Below are 18,069 nucleotides of genomic sequence, written 5' to 3'. Positions count from 1 at the left end.
ACAGCTAGGAAATGATACAGCCCCAAACAGGGTGAACAAAACAGGCTCCTTCTGCAGGCATAACCGGGCCCTTCCACCTGGAGGACCAAGGAGACCAATATCTACATACCTGTAACTCACTCCATGGCTAGAAATTTAGAAGCTCTGTTTTAAAGTTCCAGCTGGCAGGTTTTCTTAACTGTATTTTCCAAAAGCACCCAAGACTGCCTCCTGAGTTGTCAATGCCTGCTCCCCTGTTCCGTGGGCTGTGAGGAACCACCAACACAGGAGCCCAGGGCAACACTCAACTTGTCATAGTCCAGGAAATAGAGCTTACAACTTTCCATCTCCCAGACTGAACTCATGTTTCTGCTCCTAGCCTGCTTCTGTGGTCTCTAGCGTGGGACAACTCAAGTTCTTTTGCAGGCCGGATTCTCTAGCTACTATGATAATAGCTAAGGGCACTATGTTAAGTGCTTTTTGTGTTGTATAGCTGTTCTTTCTTAAATCAGTCCTGGGGTAGGTGTTATTGTTATTTCCACTTAAAAAGAAATCTGAACCTAAGAGGTTAGGTCATTTACTTAAACATGTAATATGTAGTGAGGCCGAATTTGAACCCAGCAATGTGACTCCCATTCTATTACCTATTGGTGTTTTAAATATCTTCCTCAGACTCTAAATTTGAGAAGGATTAAAGGATTTAAATTTTTTAGAAGTCTTAAAAGTGCAAGGAGAAAATATAAGTGAATTGCTTTTAATTTGAAAGTAAGCTTGGAGCAAAGGGCAAAATTACAAAGGAAAAGTGACAGACTTGACTATAGAATTTTTAATTTCTTTCATCAAAAAGACCCATAAAGGTAAAAGACAAGTAAAAACTGTCAAAAAATTTGCAATTTGCAGGGCACCTGGGTGGCTCAGTCGGTCAAGCATCTGACTTTTGGTTTTCGACTCCGGTCATGATCTCACCATTAGTGAGTTGGAGCCCCTCATTGGGCTCTGTGCTGACAGCATGGAGCCTACTTCAGATTCTCTGTCAACCACCAAGCTCAGTACTGAGAAGGATATAAGTTACTTCAGTGTTTCTAGAGGGCAACTTGGCTGAACCCAGTAAAAGCCTCAAAAAATGTTCACACCCTTTGCCTCAAAAACTGCATTTCTGGGAATTCATAATACAGGAATTGACAAATGTTTTCTGTAAGAGCCCAGATAGTAAATACTTTAGGCTTTGCAGGCCACATATGTTTCTGTTGCTTCTTTGTGTGTGTGCTTTTGTTTTCAAAACCCTTTAAAAATATGAGAGCTATTAGCTTCAGGGCTGTAGAAAAACAGGCTGTGGACTGAAATTGGCATGAAGGCAGTAATGTGTACAAAGAGTAGACTTCAAGAAAGTTCATCCTAGTGCATTTGGTAATAGCCAAAAAAGAAAGCATGCTAAATGTCTGAGGAGAGAAATTAGTCACAACCAGATATGAGGAAACAAATATTTTAAAAGTTTTAAATGTTTTTAAAAGTTGCAGAATGATATTTATTGCATGAGATAGTATTCGTGATTTATTACATTAAGAAAAGCATATCTATGTTATCATCTCAAATACGACATAATCATGTGTATGTACGCATAGAAAAAGATCTGGAAAGCTGTAAACACACTGAGATATTGATAGTGGTCTTGGGCTAGAGGTGAAATTGTAGATATTTGGTTTTCTGTTATGTGTGTGCTTCCTGTAGTGAATATGTGTTGCTTTTGTAATAAGCAAAAATATAAGAAACTTTGCTTAGGCAGCAAAAAAGCACTTTAGCTTAGATTTTTGAGAAAATTTCCCCTGAATTCACTCTCCCAGATGGAGTTGTTTGCTGTCTCTTCCATGCTCCTTGAATTCATAACGGTCTTTTGAGTACCATTATTTACTTAATTAGAGAATGGTTAATACCATCATTTACTTAAGCATTCCCCTATTATTGGATCAGGGTTCCCAATACTTCACTATTGTAAGTTTGCCAGTTACTTTCTACCAGCTCTCTGCCAGATCCATTTTCCATCCTTCTCTGCTAAACTCTGTGCCTCTGAAGGCAGAACTTTCAAAAACTATTTTCTCTGGGGTCATTCCAGGTAGGATTGACCAATGGGTTATACCGACAATAGGTTGGAGGGGGGAAAAGGAGAAAAGTTGGGGTATTTATTCTCACCTCTTTTCCTGGTTTTGATCTCCTCCCCTTACCCCTTCAGTCCTAGCAGTGGTCAGTGGCTTCTTACGTTGTCAGAACCTGGGTACCTCCACATCTCTTACCATCTCCATGTCATGTTATATACCTTTGCCCTACCCTAAACCTAACCCAAAACTTCTATAAGTAGTCCCTTCAATAAAATCTCTTCTTTTTTTTTTTCAATATATGAAGTTTATTGTCAAATTGGTTTCCATACAACACCCAGTGCTCATCCCAAAAGGTGCCCTCCTCAATACCCATCACCCACCTCCCATCAACCCTCAGTTTGTTCTCAGTTAATAAAATCTCTTCTGTTGAAACATCTGAGTGGAAGTTGGTTCTTGTTAGGACAGACTGATATGTTAAAGAACACTGGTGAATATCATAGAACTCCAATCTTTTATTTCTTAAGTGACAGGCCCGGATAGTCTCAGATTTTATATCTGAGATTTTGACTATTTACAAGGTAATTATAGAATGATTTCAGGTTTCCTGAAGCAGGAATTTAAATTACCATGGGTCCAGCATTTGGGAATGTAACACTCTGACTTTTTTTCTCTACTTCTCCAATAGTTTTTGAGAAATAACACTCCATTGCATTTTATTGAAGAAATCAAAGAGTCCAGTGAGGTGGTGTTCTAACTTAATGTTTTCAGTGGAATCTTTAAGAAAATAAGTAATCTATAGGCACATAACATATAAATAAAAGCCACCTGCAGAGTTAAAGGAACCTTCTTCCTTATCTTTGAGGCATACTCTGCCCCTCTCCCCACCATCACAGAACACCAGAGCTCTTTGGAACACAGTTTGAAAACACAGATTTAAAGAGTCCAAGTCTAGAAGATATATCCTTCATAAATTTCCAGTGTCTATTATATTTCTTTAGGTTAGATGCCTAGAATTACATAGTCTACAATATGACTACAATATGACAATTGCCCTTCAAAACACTCCTCACTGTCAATGATGTTGCCTATCTCATTACTGTGTCTATTATAATCAAATACACACCGACAAACAAACAAAAAAAAACCTTTCCTAATTTCACATCACAGTTTTAGTTGCATTTTTATTACTCCAAGTTCATTTTCCCTCAAATATCTAGCCAACTTTCCTGACATTGTTAGTGAGCAAACATCCCACTAATGTGTAATGATCAATGTATCATACATTAAGCTGTTTTATGCACTAGGCCATATTTCTGAGTCCTCTATTTCCTTTCATTCATCTTCTTTTGGATTATACTGTGCCAACGGCATAGCCTTTTAATTTCAATAAGGTAACTCTGTGCCCAAATTAGCTTTTTCAAATATTGTAAATATTTTGAAAAATAGTCTAAGTATTCTAAATAAATGCTTTCAGATGAAACTGTTGAGTTTTTTCTTGTTATAAAATTAACACATTATGAAGAAAAGTTTGTGGAAACTCAAAAAATGTGAAAAAAATATGAAGAAGGAAATAAAACCTACCGCAAATACTGTAACCGTTAGCATTTTAGAGTATAATGTTCCATCTTCTCTCTCTGTATTATTTTTACAAATGTTACTAAACATACTGTTTTGTGAGCTGTTGTTTAATCATCATATATGAGCATTTCGCCATATCATTAAATGATTTATATATTTTTTGAAACATGATTTAATTTTTTTTAAGGTTTATTTATTTTTGAGAGAGAGAGGGAGAGAGAGAGAGAAAGACAGTGTGAGTGGGGGAGGGGCAGAGAGTGAGGGAGACACAGAATCCAAAGCAGGCTCCAGGCTCTGAGCCGTCAGCACAGAGCCCAATGTGGGGCTTGAACCCACAAACTGTGAGATCATGACCTGAGCTGAAATCGGAAGCTCAACTGACTGACTCAACATGACCTGAGCTGAAATCAGAAGCTCAACATGACTTTTAATGACACGTTAGCCAAGGGCTCTAGAATCAGGGTCACTAGTAGCAGTGGCAGCAGGCAGTTCTCAGCTTTCTAGACTGAGTCATACCCTTTCCTCCGTCATATTAAACTCGCTTGAAGTCTCCAGTTGTTCCCTCATAGATCAACATTGCACACCTGCCCCTGCCACACCTCATAACCTGAAATCAGCTGCTAGACATGTGAAATTGGTTTTGACTGTAGTTGGCTGGATTTTAATGATTTTTGCAGCATTTGCCACCTGTATATTTTCTGTCAAGTGTATGGAAAGATGACGCAACCATAGTATATTAGGTGGTTAACAAATAAGGAAAATGTAGGTTATCCACACAAGGACTAGATTTGAATTAATTGTAAGAGTTTCCTAGCACCATATTGCACAATCTTATGGATTCCTTTTTTTTTTTTTTTCAACGTTTATTTATTTTTGGGACAGAGAGAGACAGAGCATGAACGGGGGAGGGGCAGAGAGAGAGGGAGACACAGAATCGGAAACAGGCTCCAGGCTCCGAGCCATCAGCCCAGAGCCTGACACGGGGCTCGAACTCACGGACCGCAAGATCGTGACCTGGCTGAAGTCGGACGCTTAACCGACTGCGCCACCCAGGCGCCCCTGGATTCCTTTTAAATCATTAACTAGTACGAATCATTTATACTTGTCTTAGAAAAGATTGAACAACTCTTGTGAAAACAAAGCAGAGCTGTGATTTCTTTTAAAGATTTGAGGGAGAAATCATTAGCATTTGTGATAGTATATTACAACTTTTTGAGTTGTTCTTAAGTTACAGTGAAAATTTACTGAACTATATAATCTAGGGGGAATCAGATATAATATTGAGGGCTACAAGTAGCTAAGGTATCAAAAGCAAAGGATAGATTTTTTAGAACAAGTAATGCAAATATATTTATAGGTGTTTTCCAATTCCTGGGCTTATAGGCTTCTAACAAAATTTTATTGGGTTTATATATTTATCTTTGTTCTATCACACTATTCACACACACACACACAATGTATATATGTTAATTTTCATAAAATGGGAATTATATACTTTTTCACTTACTTTTCCATGTTCCTAGAGGTAAAATATAGTAAATGTCAAAGCCTTGAAGTATATGGATCCTTAGGGTCTGATCTCCACTCTGTCTTAATTAACACTGGATTAAATTAAAGTTAAACGCTGGAATCTGAGAGCAAAAAGTTTGGGGGAGGGACACTGGATCGCCTTCCCCTGTCTTCATTTGAACATTCCTTACTAAACTGCCCAGCCCAGCCCCTGCTGATTAGTGTAGAGTGTTCTTGTGGTTTAGTACAAAGGTTATCCGCTGGAGCATATTATCAATTGAGTCATTTCCTCCAATTCTTAAACTTTCCTGAATATTTTCTTGTTTACATTAGCTATCCAGAGAAGACCCTAAAATCAATTTATTGTTGGATCCTCCCTGATACTCTTTAGTTTGTAAAATCGTTTTATTGCATACTTTGTAATCTCAGAATATTTATATCCTGATTGCTTATTCCTTTGGTGTGTTTTGCTTTGGAATAAGTTGGCGTAGCTTTACAAATTTTTAACAATTTTTACGAATTGTTAACAATTTCGTAATCTATCTTTTGGATATTGCATGACAAGTATGATTATGACATTCATTTCATAAGGAATAGAACATCAAATATCTCTTAATTTCTTAGCTATTCAGTAAGAACTTTAAAAGGCTACTTTAAAATATCTAACACACAAAATCAAGTTCTTTTCCTAAACTGCACCCATATTATCTCCATTACACATCATGTTACCAAATCATTCTCATAAAAACTTAAGGCAACAAGAGACTAGAAAGGCAAGAGGAGACAAATAGATCTCTCACATGCTGATTATACTGGGTTTTTAATTTGTTAACTAATTTCTTTTTCTGGTATTTAAGTGCCTTTGGAGACACATTGGGCACATAGGCTGTATTATTACTCCTAATACCTTACAACTTAAAAATAATGCTAGCTTTTAAAATGCCTTCACAAATATTAAATCTGACCCTAAATGATTATCGTAAGTGTTTTTATAGAATGTACTGACACTGGAATATTTGCTTATTGTGACTAATCTCAGATTTCCACAAAAGAAATGTTATAAATGGAAAGAAAACCTTGGAAAATTAGAAAGAACATACACTTGTCTCCTTTTTTGGTGCTTATTTCAGTGTCTTTCTTCATACACATTTTCCCCCTCTTTTTCCACAAGAAAAGTTAAATATATTACCTGACAAATACAGTTACATTTTATGTTGGAAATAATAGTAAATGCAATTCAACAGATGCTTCTGTGAGGACCAATGAATTAAGTGAAAGGTGCAGGGCATTGCTTGACAGGATGAGGAAAAGCAGTGAATTTCCAGTCACCATTCACTTCTCCACACCATTTCTGGACTCCTGCTCTCCATCTTCTTACATAGTCTTATGTTCTCTGTCAGGGTGGAGGTCCCATCCTTAATACACTCCAGAACCTAGGAAGAGGTCAGCATACAGCAGCAGCTATCTCTAAGTTGTTGCTGCTGAAGTCACAAATTAAAACTTGAAAAAAATCTTTGGTGTTACCATTTATCATAAACCTTTCATCAGCTGAAAATTACTTCCTACTTTATCCACTGTGAATCTTAAAAACACATCCCAAACATTGCTGTCTTGCCTTCCACTATCTTTTTGCTCTAAGTTATTCTTTTGCTCCTAAATATAGGCAGAAATTATACAAATTTCAATTGATTTTACCACTCATATCATGGGATGAGTTATCTTGGTTTTTTAATTTGGATTTGGAGGCAAGAGTCTTAAAGGAGGGTTTTTGAGCATTGTAGTTGCATGGAATACCAATAATTATAATTTTCTTTCCTTAGCCTTCAGGGAAAGTGAATATAGTAGTAAGAGCATAGAAAGTCTCACCAACCAAGCACAACGTAAAAGTGACTCTGAAAGGGATTCTAAAACCTTTCTCATATGAGTACAAAAACATACTATTTCAACATTCATTTGATTTTATTTCTCCTCCCTAAAAGAGATACCAAATATTAAAGAATCTAATAAAGGTATATGCATACTTTAAGACAAATGTTAATCTACTTACATTTTTGTAACTATTATTGCTATGTGTACATACATACAAACAGTTCTAGGGAAACCCGGAAGAGCTTAAAAGCCATAATTATTACAAAAGATCTTCCTGATTACACAGTTCCCTGTGGCACTTGCTAATGTCATAGAATTTGTAATGTAACTTACTGAACTTGGTAGGACAGATCAGTTTACTCATTTACTCATTTGGAGATGTTTTAATAGTCATTTTCAATATGCATTGCTAAACTGAGGTCCTCAATATTGTGCCTGTATAATACACATATTTTTAAATAATGACATTGCATATTAGAAATATGCCAATTATTAGAAATATACAAATAGATTCTGTACTGTTACTATGTATCAAGGCTTATGTTTTTTTGAAGTCTTTACAATGTTAGCATTATATCTTATGATGTGTATGTGTTATGTGTGTGTTTTTAATTATTAGAGATATAATTTGACATGCAATATATCAAAGTCAAGAAATGCATTACAGCTTTTCTTTTTCTTTTCCTTTTTTTTTAGTGAAGTGCAATAGTGAAAAAGGGGAAGAGTAGAACAAAGAGATCTGTAACTGACTGTGAACAATCAATTGAGATAACTCACTACCTTTGGACCAGCTGTATTAAAGCTTTTCTAAGAATTTTATTTGGAGAAACTATTTTATGGAAAAAACACAAACCTTTCAATCTTCTTTGATGTGGTACATCACTACCTGGTAGCAACTCCCTAGAATCCAGTACATCTAGTAAACAGAAAATTTGTCCAAAAACTTTTCAGAATTACTTATAAAGAAAAAAATATGGTAGATTTTGTGCAGTATTTGTCATTTCCTTAAAACCACTTTTGTGTTTTGTTAATAAAACAACTTTTCTCATGAGAAACAATAGAAAATATAAATAACTGTAGAGAAGTACTGAGTTACCCATACTTTCACCACCACCTACCTGTTGTCAACATTTGGGGTAGATATTCTTCTAGAATGTTTCTGTGCATTTTTTCTAACAGAAACCATTTTTGTTTTTAAAATTTTCTATTTTATTAATGCTCCTATTTTTATCAGTTGCTATTTGAATCATAACTCTGGGCATGGATACTGGTTGATGATCTGGGAAATAAGTCACCCTTCCCTGCCAAACCCACTTAATCTTGGAAGCCACAGACATCCCCAGTATCCAAGTAGATGATGAAGCCCCATGGCCCCTTGATCCAAGGTCTCACATTCATGAGCTAATCAGATTGCTCTGCTGAGTTCAGATAATGAGAAACAGATTGGCTAGTTAGCAAACATGGCAAAAGCAAAAAGAGTATGTAAATAAATAACTATTTAAAAGCCAAATTGTGGGATGATGTCATGAAGTACAGTTGGGATCAGACAAGCCAGGGCAAATCAAAACTTCTTGCAAGTCAAGCAAGTATGAAAGCGCAGAAAAGATATGGGGAGGAGTGTGGGGAGCCAGACGTGTTCTCTCTGACCCACTGGCCGTACTTCAAAGTGATACTGACGGAACTAAAATCTGATAATGTTGTATTTCTGCTTACATACTCTTTAAAGGTGGCTTCACGGGCTCTTTGTGATCTGATCCCACCCTACCTCTCTAGTGCCACCATCAGAATCTGCAGTTGTATGCTTTGCTCTATCTGTGCCGAGTTTCCCTATGTCCAAAACAGTCACTTCTTCTGAGAAGCCTTCTCTGATTTCTGGTTTATGACAGGTGGCCTTACTAGGTGCTTCCATAGCACCCTTTAACCTCCAAGGCTGCAGGGCCCAACACCTCACATTGTACCTGGATTATAATAGGCCTTCAAATTGACTAGACAAAACACCAGGAGAGAAGCAGACATCTCACAAGTGTGCACGAGATTGCATGTGGCCAAGAAAAGAGGAAGAGAGAAGAAAAGGCACCCAGATGTGGTGCTACTTGAGATTTTTTGGATCCAGTTTTGGCATATGTGATACTTTCAATAACTGCACTACTATGCACGTAGTCGGGTCCTGTTCGTTGGTTTGCACACAGTGATTAGCACAAACATACAAAAGGGCAAGGGTGATATTCAAGATATTGAACAGCTGTGGTATACTGCAGTGCTGTGAGGGCAATGTTGGGGTTAGCCCGCAGCAGGCAAGGCAGCAGCCTGACAGGCACCAGGCACATGCCTTCAGGTACACAGCACTATTGCCAGAAGTGTTATCTTCCATAAAAGGGCTTGGCCTACTATGAGCACATGGCATTGTGGTCTAGTGTAGACAGCTGTGGCCTGCTGGTTGGCAGGTACCAGGTTGGTCTCCTCAGTAGTGCCCACCTGGGGTCCTTGGGGCCAGATTGACCAGATTAGCTGACATGGACAGTGGGTACTTATTAATTGGTTTGGAAGCATTTCGATGTCTTAACAACCATGTAGCCATACTGATGTTATTTACTGAATATTAGCCTTACAGAAGGGCTTATTTAACTTGCACTGGGCGCTGAGCAAGAGGAAAAGGAAGGGATCAGATTTCATTACTGGACTTTGGGCTTCCCCAGAACTCTGGGGTCTATAAGGTTACTCATCCATGACTGTAGTACAAAGGAGAAAATGATAAATGCCTTAAAAGAAGAGCTGTTGGGTCACAGGTTCAACAGTATCCCATACTGCTCACCTAGTTATATATAAGAAAGGATCACATCCTTTTTGGGACCAATAAGTTGAGATTAACATTGTCATTGGATCAAGGTCTGTTTTCTGCACTGCTTGTTGGTAATAATTGAGCAATGTCTTACTTTTTGGCCTCCACTGTATGACCCAATTCCTTTTGTTTGGGAAGACACCTGGGACTCTGTGCATGTAGTCTGTGTTGTATGCATCCTGTGGTTGGTGCTGGCCAAAGGGGTACACTGAGACCACTACACTTACAGCTTTAGGTTGGGACCAATGAGATAATTCTAGGTCAGGCTTTTTCCCTGGAGCTTGGCATAAAACAAAAGAAAACAAAACAAAAACAACAGCAACAAAAACACACACACGCACACAAACAAAAGATTGGCTCAAAACACTATTCCCACAAAAGGCCACTTTGCAAAATTTTGGGAAATTCAGGTATGAAAAGAAGGTGAAATGAGTGGGTTTCAGCACTCTTTCAAGAAGACTGATCGAAGGGAGTGGAGGGTTGAGCCTTAAGACTTACTACCCAACTCATGGGCAAGGGAGCAGGGTAGAACTGACCAGGTAGCACAGCCTCAGGCTGGTTAGAGTGAAGAAAAGGCACAACGCTGAGGCTTTTCCAGAAGTGGGTTATTGGGACAGCTAGTGTAAGCAGCTCACTTCTGGCACTGAAGAGATCCTTGTTTGGTGGTGGAGCTTAGGGGTAGGGGGTGGGGCTAGGTGTGCTGAGGGACCTCAACCCAACAGTGGTGATCTTTTGGCAAGCTTTTCAGAGCCTTTCATTGATTACCAATCACTTTCTAACAGGGAAGAGCACTAGGGAGTCACTTCCCTGCCTGGTGTTGGCTCCTGGATAATCTTTCACATGTTGTGCGTACTTAATTCAAGGAGCATTTGTGTTTTGACAAATAATTTTTACAACTTATTTTCCATACCAATGCCAGGTTTACACTGATTAAGATTCACACAGTTATTTGTATGCAAAATCTTTCCTAATTAGTTAATTAGTATATCAAATCTGTATGCCTGTTTATCATGTTCCCAGCACTAGGTTTTCAAAAAATTCAGACAACATATAAGATATAGTTTCTATCCTCAAGGAATGTATAATTCAAGAGAGAAGATTAGCATTCAGCAAACAATTAAGCATTAAATGAGTGATGAACTAGGATGCTGATGAGAAGTATAATTCAAATGCAGGAGAAAAGAATCTGGTACAGGTTAGAATAAGAGACTGTTGCAGGAAAATGAGACTCAAGACAGGCCCTCAGGATGGAAAAATTTTAGAAGAGGATGAAGGAAGAACAGCTTTCCTGACATAAGAAATCACCTGAACCAAGGAACAGAGGCAGGACATGAACATTAGGTACTCAGGGGCATCCAGGAGAGATGTGTGACAGGAATGAGGGCAGGTACATGGGAAATAAGTTTGGGTAGGTAAGGTAGAGCCCTATTTCTGTCACCTCAAAAGTCAGTCAGTTTGAACTCGACATTACAGACCACTGCTGTTCAATAATAATGCCACGTATGTAATTTAAAACTTTCTATGTCACACTAAAAAAATAAAAAGAAACAACTGAAAATAATCATATATTTTCCCTAACCCAATATATCTAAAATATAACCGTTTTAACATGTAATCAATATTAAAAAAATTTTACACTGCTTCAGTTGTTAAATTTAAATTAAAGACAAATTCATTTCCTCACTTGCACAAGCCACATTTCAAATGCTCAATAGCCACACGTGTCTAGTATTGGTCAACATAGCTATAGACAATTGCGAGATTATTTAGCAGCTGAATAATAAGCCAAAGTTGAATAGTATCTTGGGAGAATTTGTTGTCAATGAAATGCAGAGTGCATTGAAGGGTGTGATGATTGCGGGTGAAGAGGGAAGTTAGATTTGGAATGAGTTATATGTGGGTGCTGAAATGGTTGCCATGGGACAGGGCAAGAGGATAGGGCAAATCTGAGAGATGCTTCAAAGAAATAATTGGTGTGCCTTGATGACTGACTGGTAATGAGAAAAGAAAAAAAAATAATTCACGAGTGGTAGCCAGCCTCCACACAGCCCTCAGTGATCCTCGCCTCCAGGTGTGGTATGTGTGACCAATAGAATAAGGCCACAGTGATAGTACTTCACTTTCAAGATTAGATTATAAAAGATACTCTGGCTTCTGTTTTGGTGTTTCTCTGTCTTGGCTCACTTACTCTGGAGAAATGGAGCTGCTATGCTGTGAGCAGCTCCGTGGAAAGGCCTATGTAGCAAGGAACTGAAGCTTGACAATGAGCCCATAAGTGAGTTTGGAAGGGGGTCCTCCTGCCCCAAATGAGCATTCAAATGACTGTAGTCCTAGCAAACACTGTGACTGCAACCTCAGGAGAGACTCTGAGCCAGAACTACCTCTCAGCCTCTCTCTGATTCCTAAACCTCAGAATCTGAGAGAGATAATAAATATTTGTTATTTTAAGCTGCTAAACTTGGGGGCAAATTGTAACAGCAACACAGAATGATTGCATCAAGCAGTAAGAAAAAGATAACTTCGTTTAAAATAGGCAAGAGACTTGAACAGCCACTTTACAAAAGAAGAGAGGCAAAGAAAAAAAGTGCTCAATTATTATTAGACACCAGGGAAATGCAAATTGAAACCACAATGAGATAACACTACCCACACATCAGTAGGGTAAAAATAAAGACTGAAAGCATAAAATGTTGATGAGGATGTGGAGCAACCAGAATTCTTTTAAAATTAAGATATAATTCATGAACCAATCAGTTCACCCATTTAAAGTATACAATTTAATGACTTTTAGTATAGTTCACCCATCACCACAATACATTTTAAAGTATTTTTATTACTCCAAAGAACCCAATACCTCTTAGCTGTCACCCTTCCTGAACCCTAGTCTACTTTTGGCTCTGTACATTTGCTTATTCTGGACACTCATGTTAATGAAATCACACAATATTTGGTCTTTCACACTTGGTTTCTTTCACTTAACATAGTGTTTTCAAGGTTCATCTATGTTGTAGCATGTAGCAGTACTTCATTTTTTTCATAGCCAAATAATATTTCATTATATGAATATATCACTTTTTTTAACCCATCAGTTGATACATACTTGTTTCTACTTTTTGGTTATTATGAATAGTTATAAACATTTGTGTGGACTATACTTTCATTTCTTTGGAGTATATACATAGGGGTGGAATTCCTAGGTCTTATGGTTGTCTATATTTAACCAATTGAGGGATTCCCAAATTTTTTCAAAATGGCCATATAATTTTACATTCCCACCATCAGTATATGAAGATTATTATTTCTCTGTATATTCATCAACACTTATTACTGTTTGCCTTTTTGATTATAACCATCTTAGTGAGTATCAAGTCGTATCTCATTGTGGTTTTGGTTTGTACTTTCTTGATGGCTAATTATGTTGAGTATCTTTTCATAAGATTATTTATCATTTGTAGATCTTCTTTGGAGAGCTGTCTATTCAGATCCCTTGCTCATTTTTAAATAGAAGGATCTGTGTCTTTTTAAAATTAAGTTGTAATAGTTCTTTACATGTTCTAGGTACAAAATCTTTATCAAATACTACATTTGCAAAGTTTTTTTCCTATTCTGTGGATTTTCTGCAACCAGAATTCTTTTTTTTTTTTTTTAAGATTTATTTTTAGAGAGAGAGAGTGCAAGTGAGGGAGGAAGGGGGAGAGAGAGAGAGAGAGAGAGAGAGAGAGAGAGAGAGAGAGAGAATCTTAAGCAGGCTCCATGCTCACCACTGAGCCCGATGTGGGGTTTGATCGCATGACTCTGGGATCATGACCTGAGCCAAAATCAAGAGTGGGATGCTCAACAGACTGAGCTACCAAAGTACCCCTAGAAAGAATACTTAATCCAAAATGGTATAAACACTTTTGAAAAACATCTTGGGTTACATAATTTGCCCAAGGTCACTAAAGTCAGCATGCTAGGGACAAGACAGGACCAACTACATTAATTTCTAGGATCTGCCTGTAGCAAAATGAAAATGTGGTGCACCTTGTTAAAAACTTGTTAAAAATAGAACATTAAACCAAATGCAGAGCCTTTCTAAGCATGAGGCCTTGTGAGACACAGGCTATGTGCACATGAAGCTAAGGGAACAGGGAAGATTATATAATCTTGGGCTGTTTAACAGGAAAGCCCATGCTCTTTCCAATAAACCGTACTGCGTTGAGGGATCCATTCATTTTTTTGTGCACACTGAATGAAACTTTTTGTGCACACTGAATGATGGCAATGTCAGATGGTGATATAAAATATTGATGTCCCATAGCTGTTTAAAAACCGAATTGCAGGTCAGAAGTTCCTTCTGGGATGCCTGTTTGTCTTTTGTTCAGTGGGCATTCAGTACATATATTTGATCTAAGTTAGAAAAGTAACTTTTGACCAAAGTCTTGACAGTATCTTCTTAAATGTTAATTTGCTAGGATTAACTCTTTTAACTCCCCTCCCTCTGAAATGCTTCACTGAATTCCTTTTTTCTGACAAATGTGCCAATGCTTTAGCGGTGATGAAATGTTTGCTGCTGGACATCAGGGTGTATTGGGATACAGAAGAACATTCTTCTGAATCAACAGTGGATCCTAATGTATAAGGTAAATCTTGAGTAATTTTGAGTATACTTTGAGTAATACTTCGAGTATTTTGAGTAAGCTACGTTCTGAATAGAATTAGGCTTTCGTTGGTAACAGTTAACTTTCAGTTTTGTTGGTGAAGACGTTATCTATCACCTCTTAATGGGACAGATTTTTGCCTGCTATTGAAGAGGAGTAGGGGATCAATAACTTTTCCAAAAAACTTGAAATATACCAATCCTAATGTAAAAGAAGTTCTGCTGTGGTAAGGTTAGGATTAAACTACATCAGTGTCCTATTATCAAGCGTATTTCATCTGATCCTCAAACGAGAGAATACTAAGCTTATATTTTTAGTTAAAAAAAATCTTCAAATTCAAGCAAAGTCTTTCATGTCAGTCTCCGCTAGTCAAACGACACCGGTGAAGCCCAGCCCAAGAGAGCCTCCAGGGAGCCACTTCTCTTTGCCCAGTCAGCGGGCGTCAGCGGGCGTCAGCACTCGGCCGCTACCCCAGCGATGCCGGATCTCGCCTTCCGCCTTCGCCTAGGCCCCGCCCCCTAGCCAAACCCCGCCCCGTCCGCTTCTTCCGCTCTCCACCCATTTCCTCCCGCAGGGGTTTTCGCCCAGCCCCTCAACGCCCTCCGGTAGCGGAAAATCCCGCAGTGGGTCTCTCTGGCCGCTTGGAGGACTTGTCATCTGTGTCTGGAGGCGCCCGGCGGCGGCGGCGGCGGTGGGCGGGTCTGAAGTGCGGCGCGACGAGCCACTTTTGTGCGCCTGCTCTGACTACTTTAAGGTTGTGGGTGTCTTCGCCATGGGGCTGCCAGAGGCGTGGAGCTTCATGTGCAGGTGAGTGAGCTAGCGAGCTGCCAGCGCAGGCTCCGGGGCTGCGCTCGCCGAGGTGGCAGAGGGTTGCAGGTGGCGACTGCCTGGCCTCGAAATTTCTAGTCACTTTTGGAGGCTCAGCTCTTAGATCTGAGCCCGGGCCCCTTTCTGTTATGTCGCTCTTACTGTGTTTAGGCGCCTTCTTCGCAGCATCACCTTCGTTTTCTGCTATTCTGGTTCGTATTCAGCCTTGACCTTGTGGTGTCTCCGCATTGGGTGGGGACCCCCAAATGTGGGGCAACGATCAGGTGGAAGGGGCGGGAGGTGTAGGAATTCACCTGAGGCAGAACAAAGAAGATAGAAGTTTATTGACTATATCGTAAGGGAGCCGCGAGCAGGACTGCATGGAAGAGGCTGCACGGAGGCCGTGAATGGGCCTGTTTTTAAAGGGGAAAGTTGAGGAGGTGTGGCCACGTATGGAATTCATTTCTTGGCAACTGTGCCTAGTGGTAAGTAGCTCATTGGTCGGTTAGGGCCACTAAATATCTCGAGATGGGTCGCCTGATGGGCCGATATGTATTCTGCGTTCCGTTGCTCAAGCCTGTGTGCCTAAAAGCGGTCTCCCCAGGGCACACACAACTTTCTTTACTTTTGACTCCCATTTCTTTCCTTTCTTCAAAGCTGAGTATAGTTTGGGGGGACAGGCGGGGTTTCAACTCGGAGGATTTTCGTGCTGTGTTTTGTGCGGCTAACAAACGCTCCTGCTTTGGCAGCTGTTAGACCTGTGTACGTGGTGTGCCTTTCTCGTTCAGTTCTGTTGGCTGGCTCCAGCGTTAATACAGGTGTACGGAACATCCAGGTTAGTGTTGTGGACACATATTGTGGTTTGGTGGAGTATGTGTGCGAACTTGGTGTTCAGCTTTTGAAAGTGCTGCTGAATGCATCTTGAGCTCAGTTAAGGAAATCTAGTCGTAATGAGTTTAGGAAGTTAGGCTGCATCAGTCTTGAGGCTTACTGCCTGCCCCTGTGCATTCAGGTAGCAGCTGTGACCACTTGAAAAGAGAGCCATCTTATTTACTCCATAACTTCAATTGCTGGGTTCTTTAGCTTTTAAGTTTGCCTTGGGGGAAAGGGATGGGAGCATTTCTTTGGTTTAAGAACAGTGGTTACTGCTTTAGGGGAAGATGTCTGGTTGTTTAACATTGTATTCACAGACCTGGATCTCAATAAAAGAAAAGTGGAAGAGTTTCTTTTTTGTTTTGTTTTGTGTTTTTACTTAAGTAATCTTTTTCCCCCCCCCCCCCCCAACTCATGTGGGGCTCAAGCTCACAACCTTGAGATCAAGAGTTTCACGCCTTTCTGGTGTACCCGCGTGGCTCAGTCGGTTAAGTGTCAGACTTTGGCTGAGGTCACGATCTCCAGGTTCCTGAGTTCGAGCCCCACGTGTGGCTGGCTCTGTGCTGACAACTCAGAGCCTGGAGTCTGCTTCAGATTGTCTTCCTCTGCCCCTCTCCACTCACCCCCCCCCCCCCCCCCCCATACAAATAAACATTAAAAAAAAAGAAGAAGAAGAGTTGCATGCTCTTCCGACTAAGTGAGCCAGGTGCCCAGCAATGTGAATGCTTTCTTTTTTTTAATAGCATTTTATTTTTTAAAGTAGGCTCCATGCCCAGTGTGAGATCTCAAACTCACAACCCTAAGATCAAGAGTTGCACGTTCTACCAGCTGAGCCAGCCAGGCGTCCCATTTGTTTTTGTTTTTTTAATACCTTGAAATTAGTTGTCCCTGTGTCTCTGAACATGGCAAATATTAAGAAAATCAGCACATGTCATTATTGCTGCTGCTTTTTGAAGTTGTGAGTAAACACTGGATTATTTGAGAAACAAATAGGAAGACATATTGGTTAACAAAATTAACTGACTTGGGAAAGAATCTGACACCCCTAGAGTTCAAGTTGGCTTTATTCCACCCTCTGATCTCAAGGTTGCAGGCTGGTTAGGTGAGTCCCGGACCATTTTTGGGGTTTAAATCAGGTCTTTTCCAGGACCTTGGAGTGGATATTACCCTAGCAAAGCAGAGACCTGAGGCCAGTGTCTAGTCTACAATAGCCTAACCCACAAATGTATTAAGGAATAGGGTGCCACAGAGTGCTTTTGAGAGGAAATAAGTCCTCTCAGCTGTGGTTGACATTGTTGGGCAGTCCCCTCTTGAACTCTGGTTTCCCTTGACTTTTCTGGCACTTTCCCTCCTCCCTCTCCACTACTTCTTATCTTGCCCTAGTGCCAGTACAGCCCTTGGGTTTTTTGAGGGGGAAGGTTCCAAATAAAGCACAGTTCTCTGAAGAAAACTCTCAAATGTGTATGTCTAATCTTGATTTATCCAAAGTGCTAGTGCTGGCCACACTCACCTGAATGTCTCATTTGTACCTCAACTGTAACTTGCACATAAGTGTAACCCTTACTCCTCATCTGCACTTCCAATTTCTTGGAACTCTTATTATTCTTCTACGTTTTTAAAGTTATGTAAATTCTCCCACATTCCCAATTCTTATTTCTGACTGCTGATTCAAATTTGAACAATCGTGTCAAATTTTTCACTTGTTCATTTTGCAGAAACTTGTTGGTGGACTTCTTCCCAGTTTGAATAGCTTCCGCATCTCACTGCCAGGTTAATCTTGCTAAAGTTCAGTTCAGTGTCTGCCATTCTTCTCCTAAGAAGTTCTTAAAGGTGTCCTCCTACCTCTGGAATTAAATAAAAGTTTCCCAGCCCGATTTCAAAG

General features: G+C 39.6%; 1 protein-coding gene across 6 annotated transcripts in view; it reads left to right on the top strand.

The window, feature by feature from the left end:
• HIBCH (3-hydroxyisobutyryl-CoA hydrolase) overlaps positions 1–18,069 on the top strand; it is a 148,007-nt gene that overhangs the window by 30,769 nt on the left and 99,169 nt on the right. The window contains exons 1-2 of one of the 6 annotated variants that reach the window (XM_040475654.1): positions 15,107–15,314; positions 16,064–16,149. The exons of 1 other annotated variant lie outside the window; for it this stretch is intronic. Coding sequence is in view for 2 of the 5 variants with exons in the window: in XM_040475658.1 (XP_040331592.1) it covers positions 15,280–15,314 (35 nt within the window). In the remaining 3 variants the exon portion in view is untranslated. Of the gene's footprint in view, positions 1–15,034; positions 15,315–16,063; positions 16,150–18,069 lie in introns of those variants that run through there. 4 more of the 6 variants (XM_040475658.1, XM_040475653.1, XM_040475656.1 and 1 more) reach the window with 4 other exon arrangements.

This window comes from Herpailurus yagouaroundi, unplaced genomic scaffold, assembly GCF_014898765.1.
Source record: "Herpailurus yagouaroundi ecotype Mexico unplaced genomic scaffold, PumYag 140, whole genome shotgun sequence".
NCBI lineage: Eukaryota > Metazoa > Chordata > Mammalia > Carnivora > Felidae > Herpailurus > Herpailurus yagouaroundi.
Note: the sequence above shows the minus strand (reverse complement) of the source record. Positions and strands in the feature narration are given on the sequence as shown.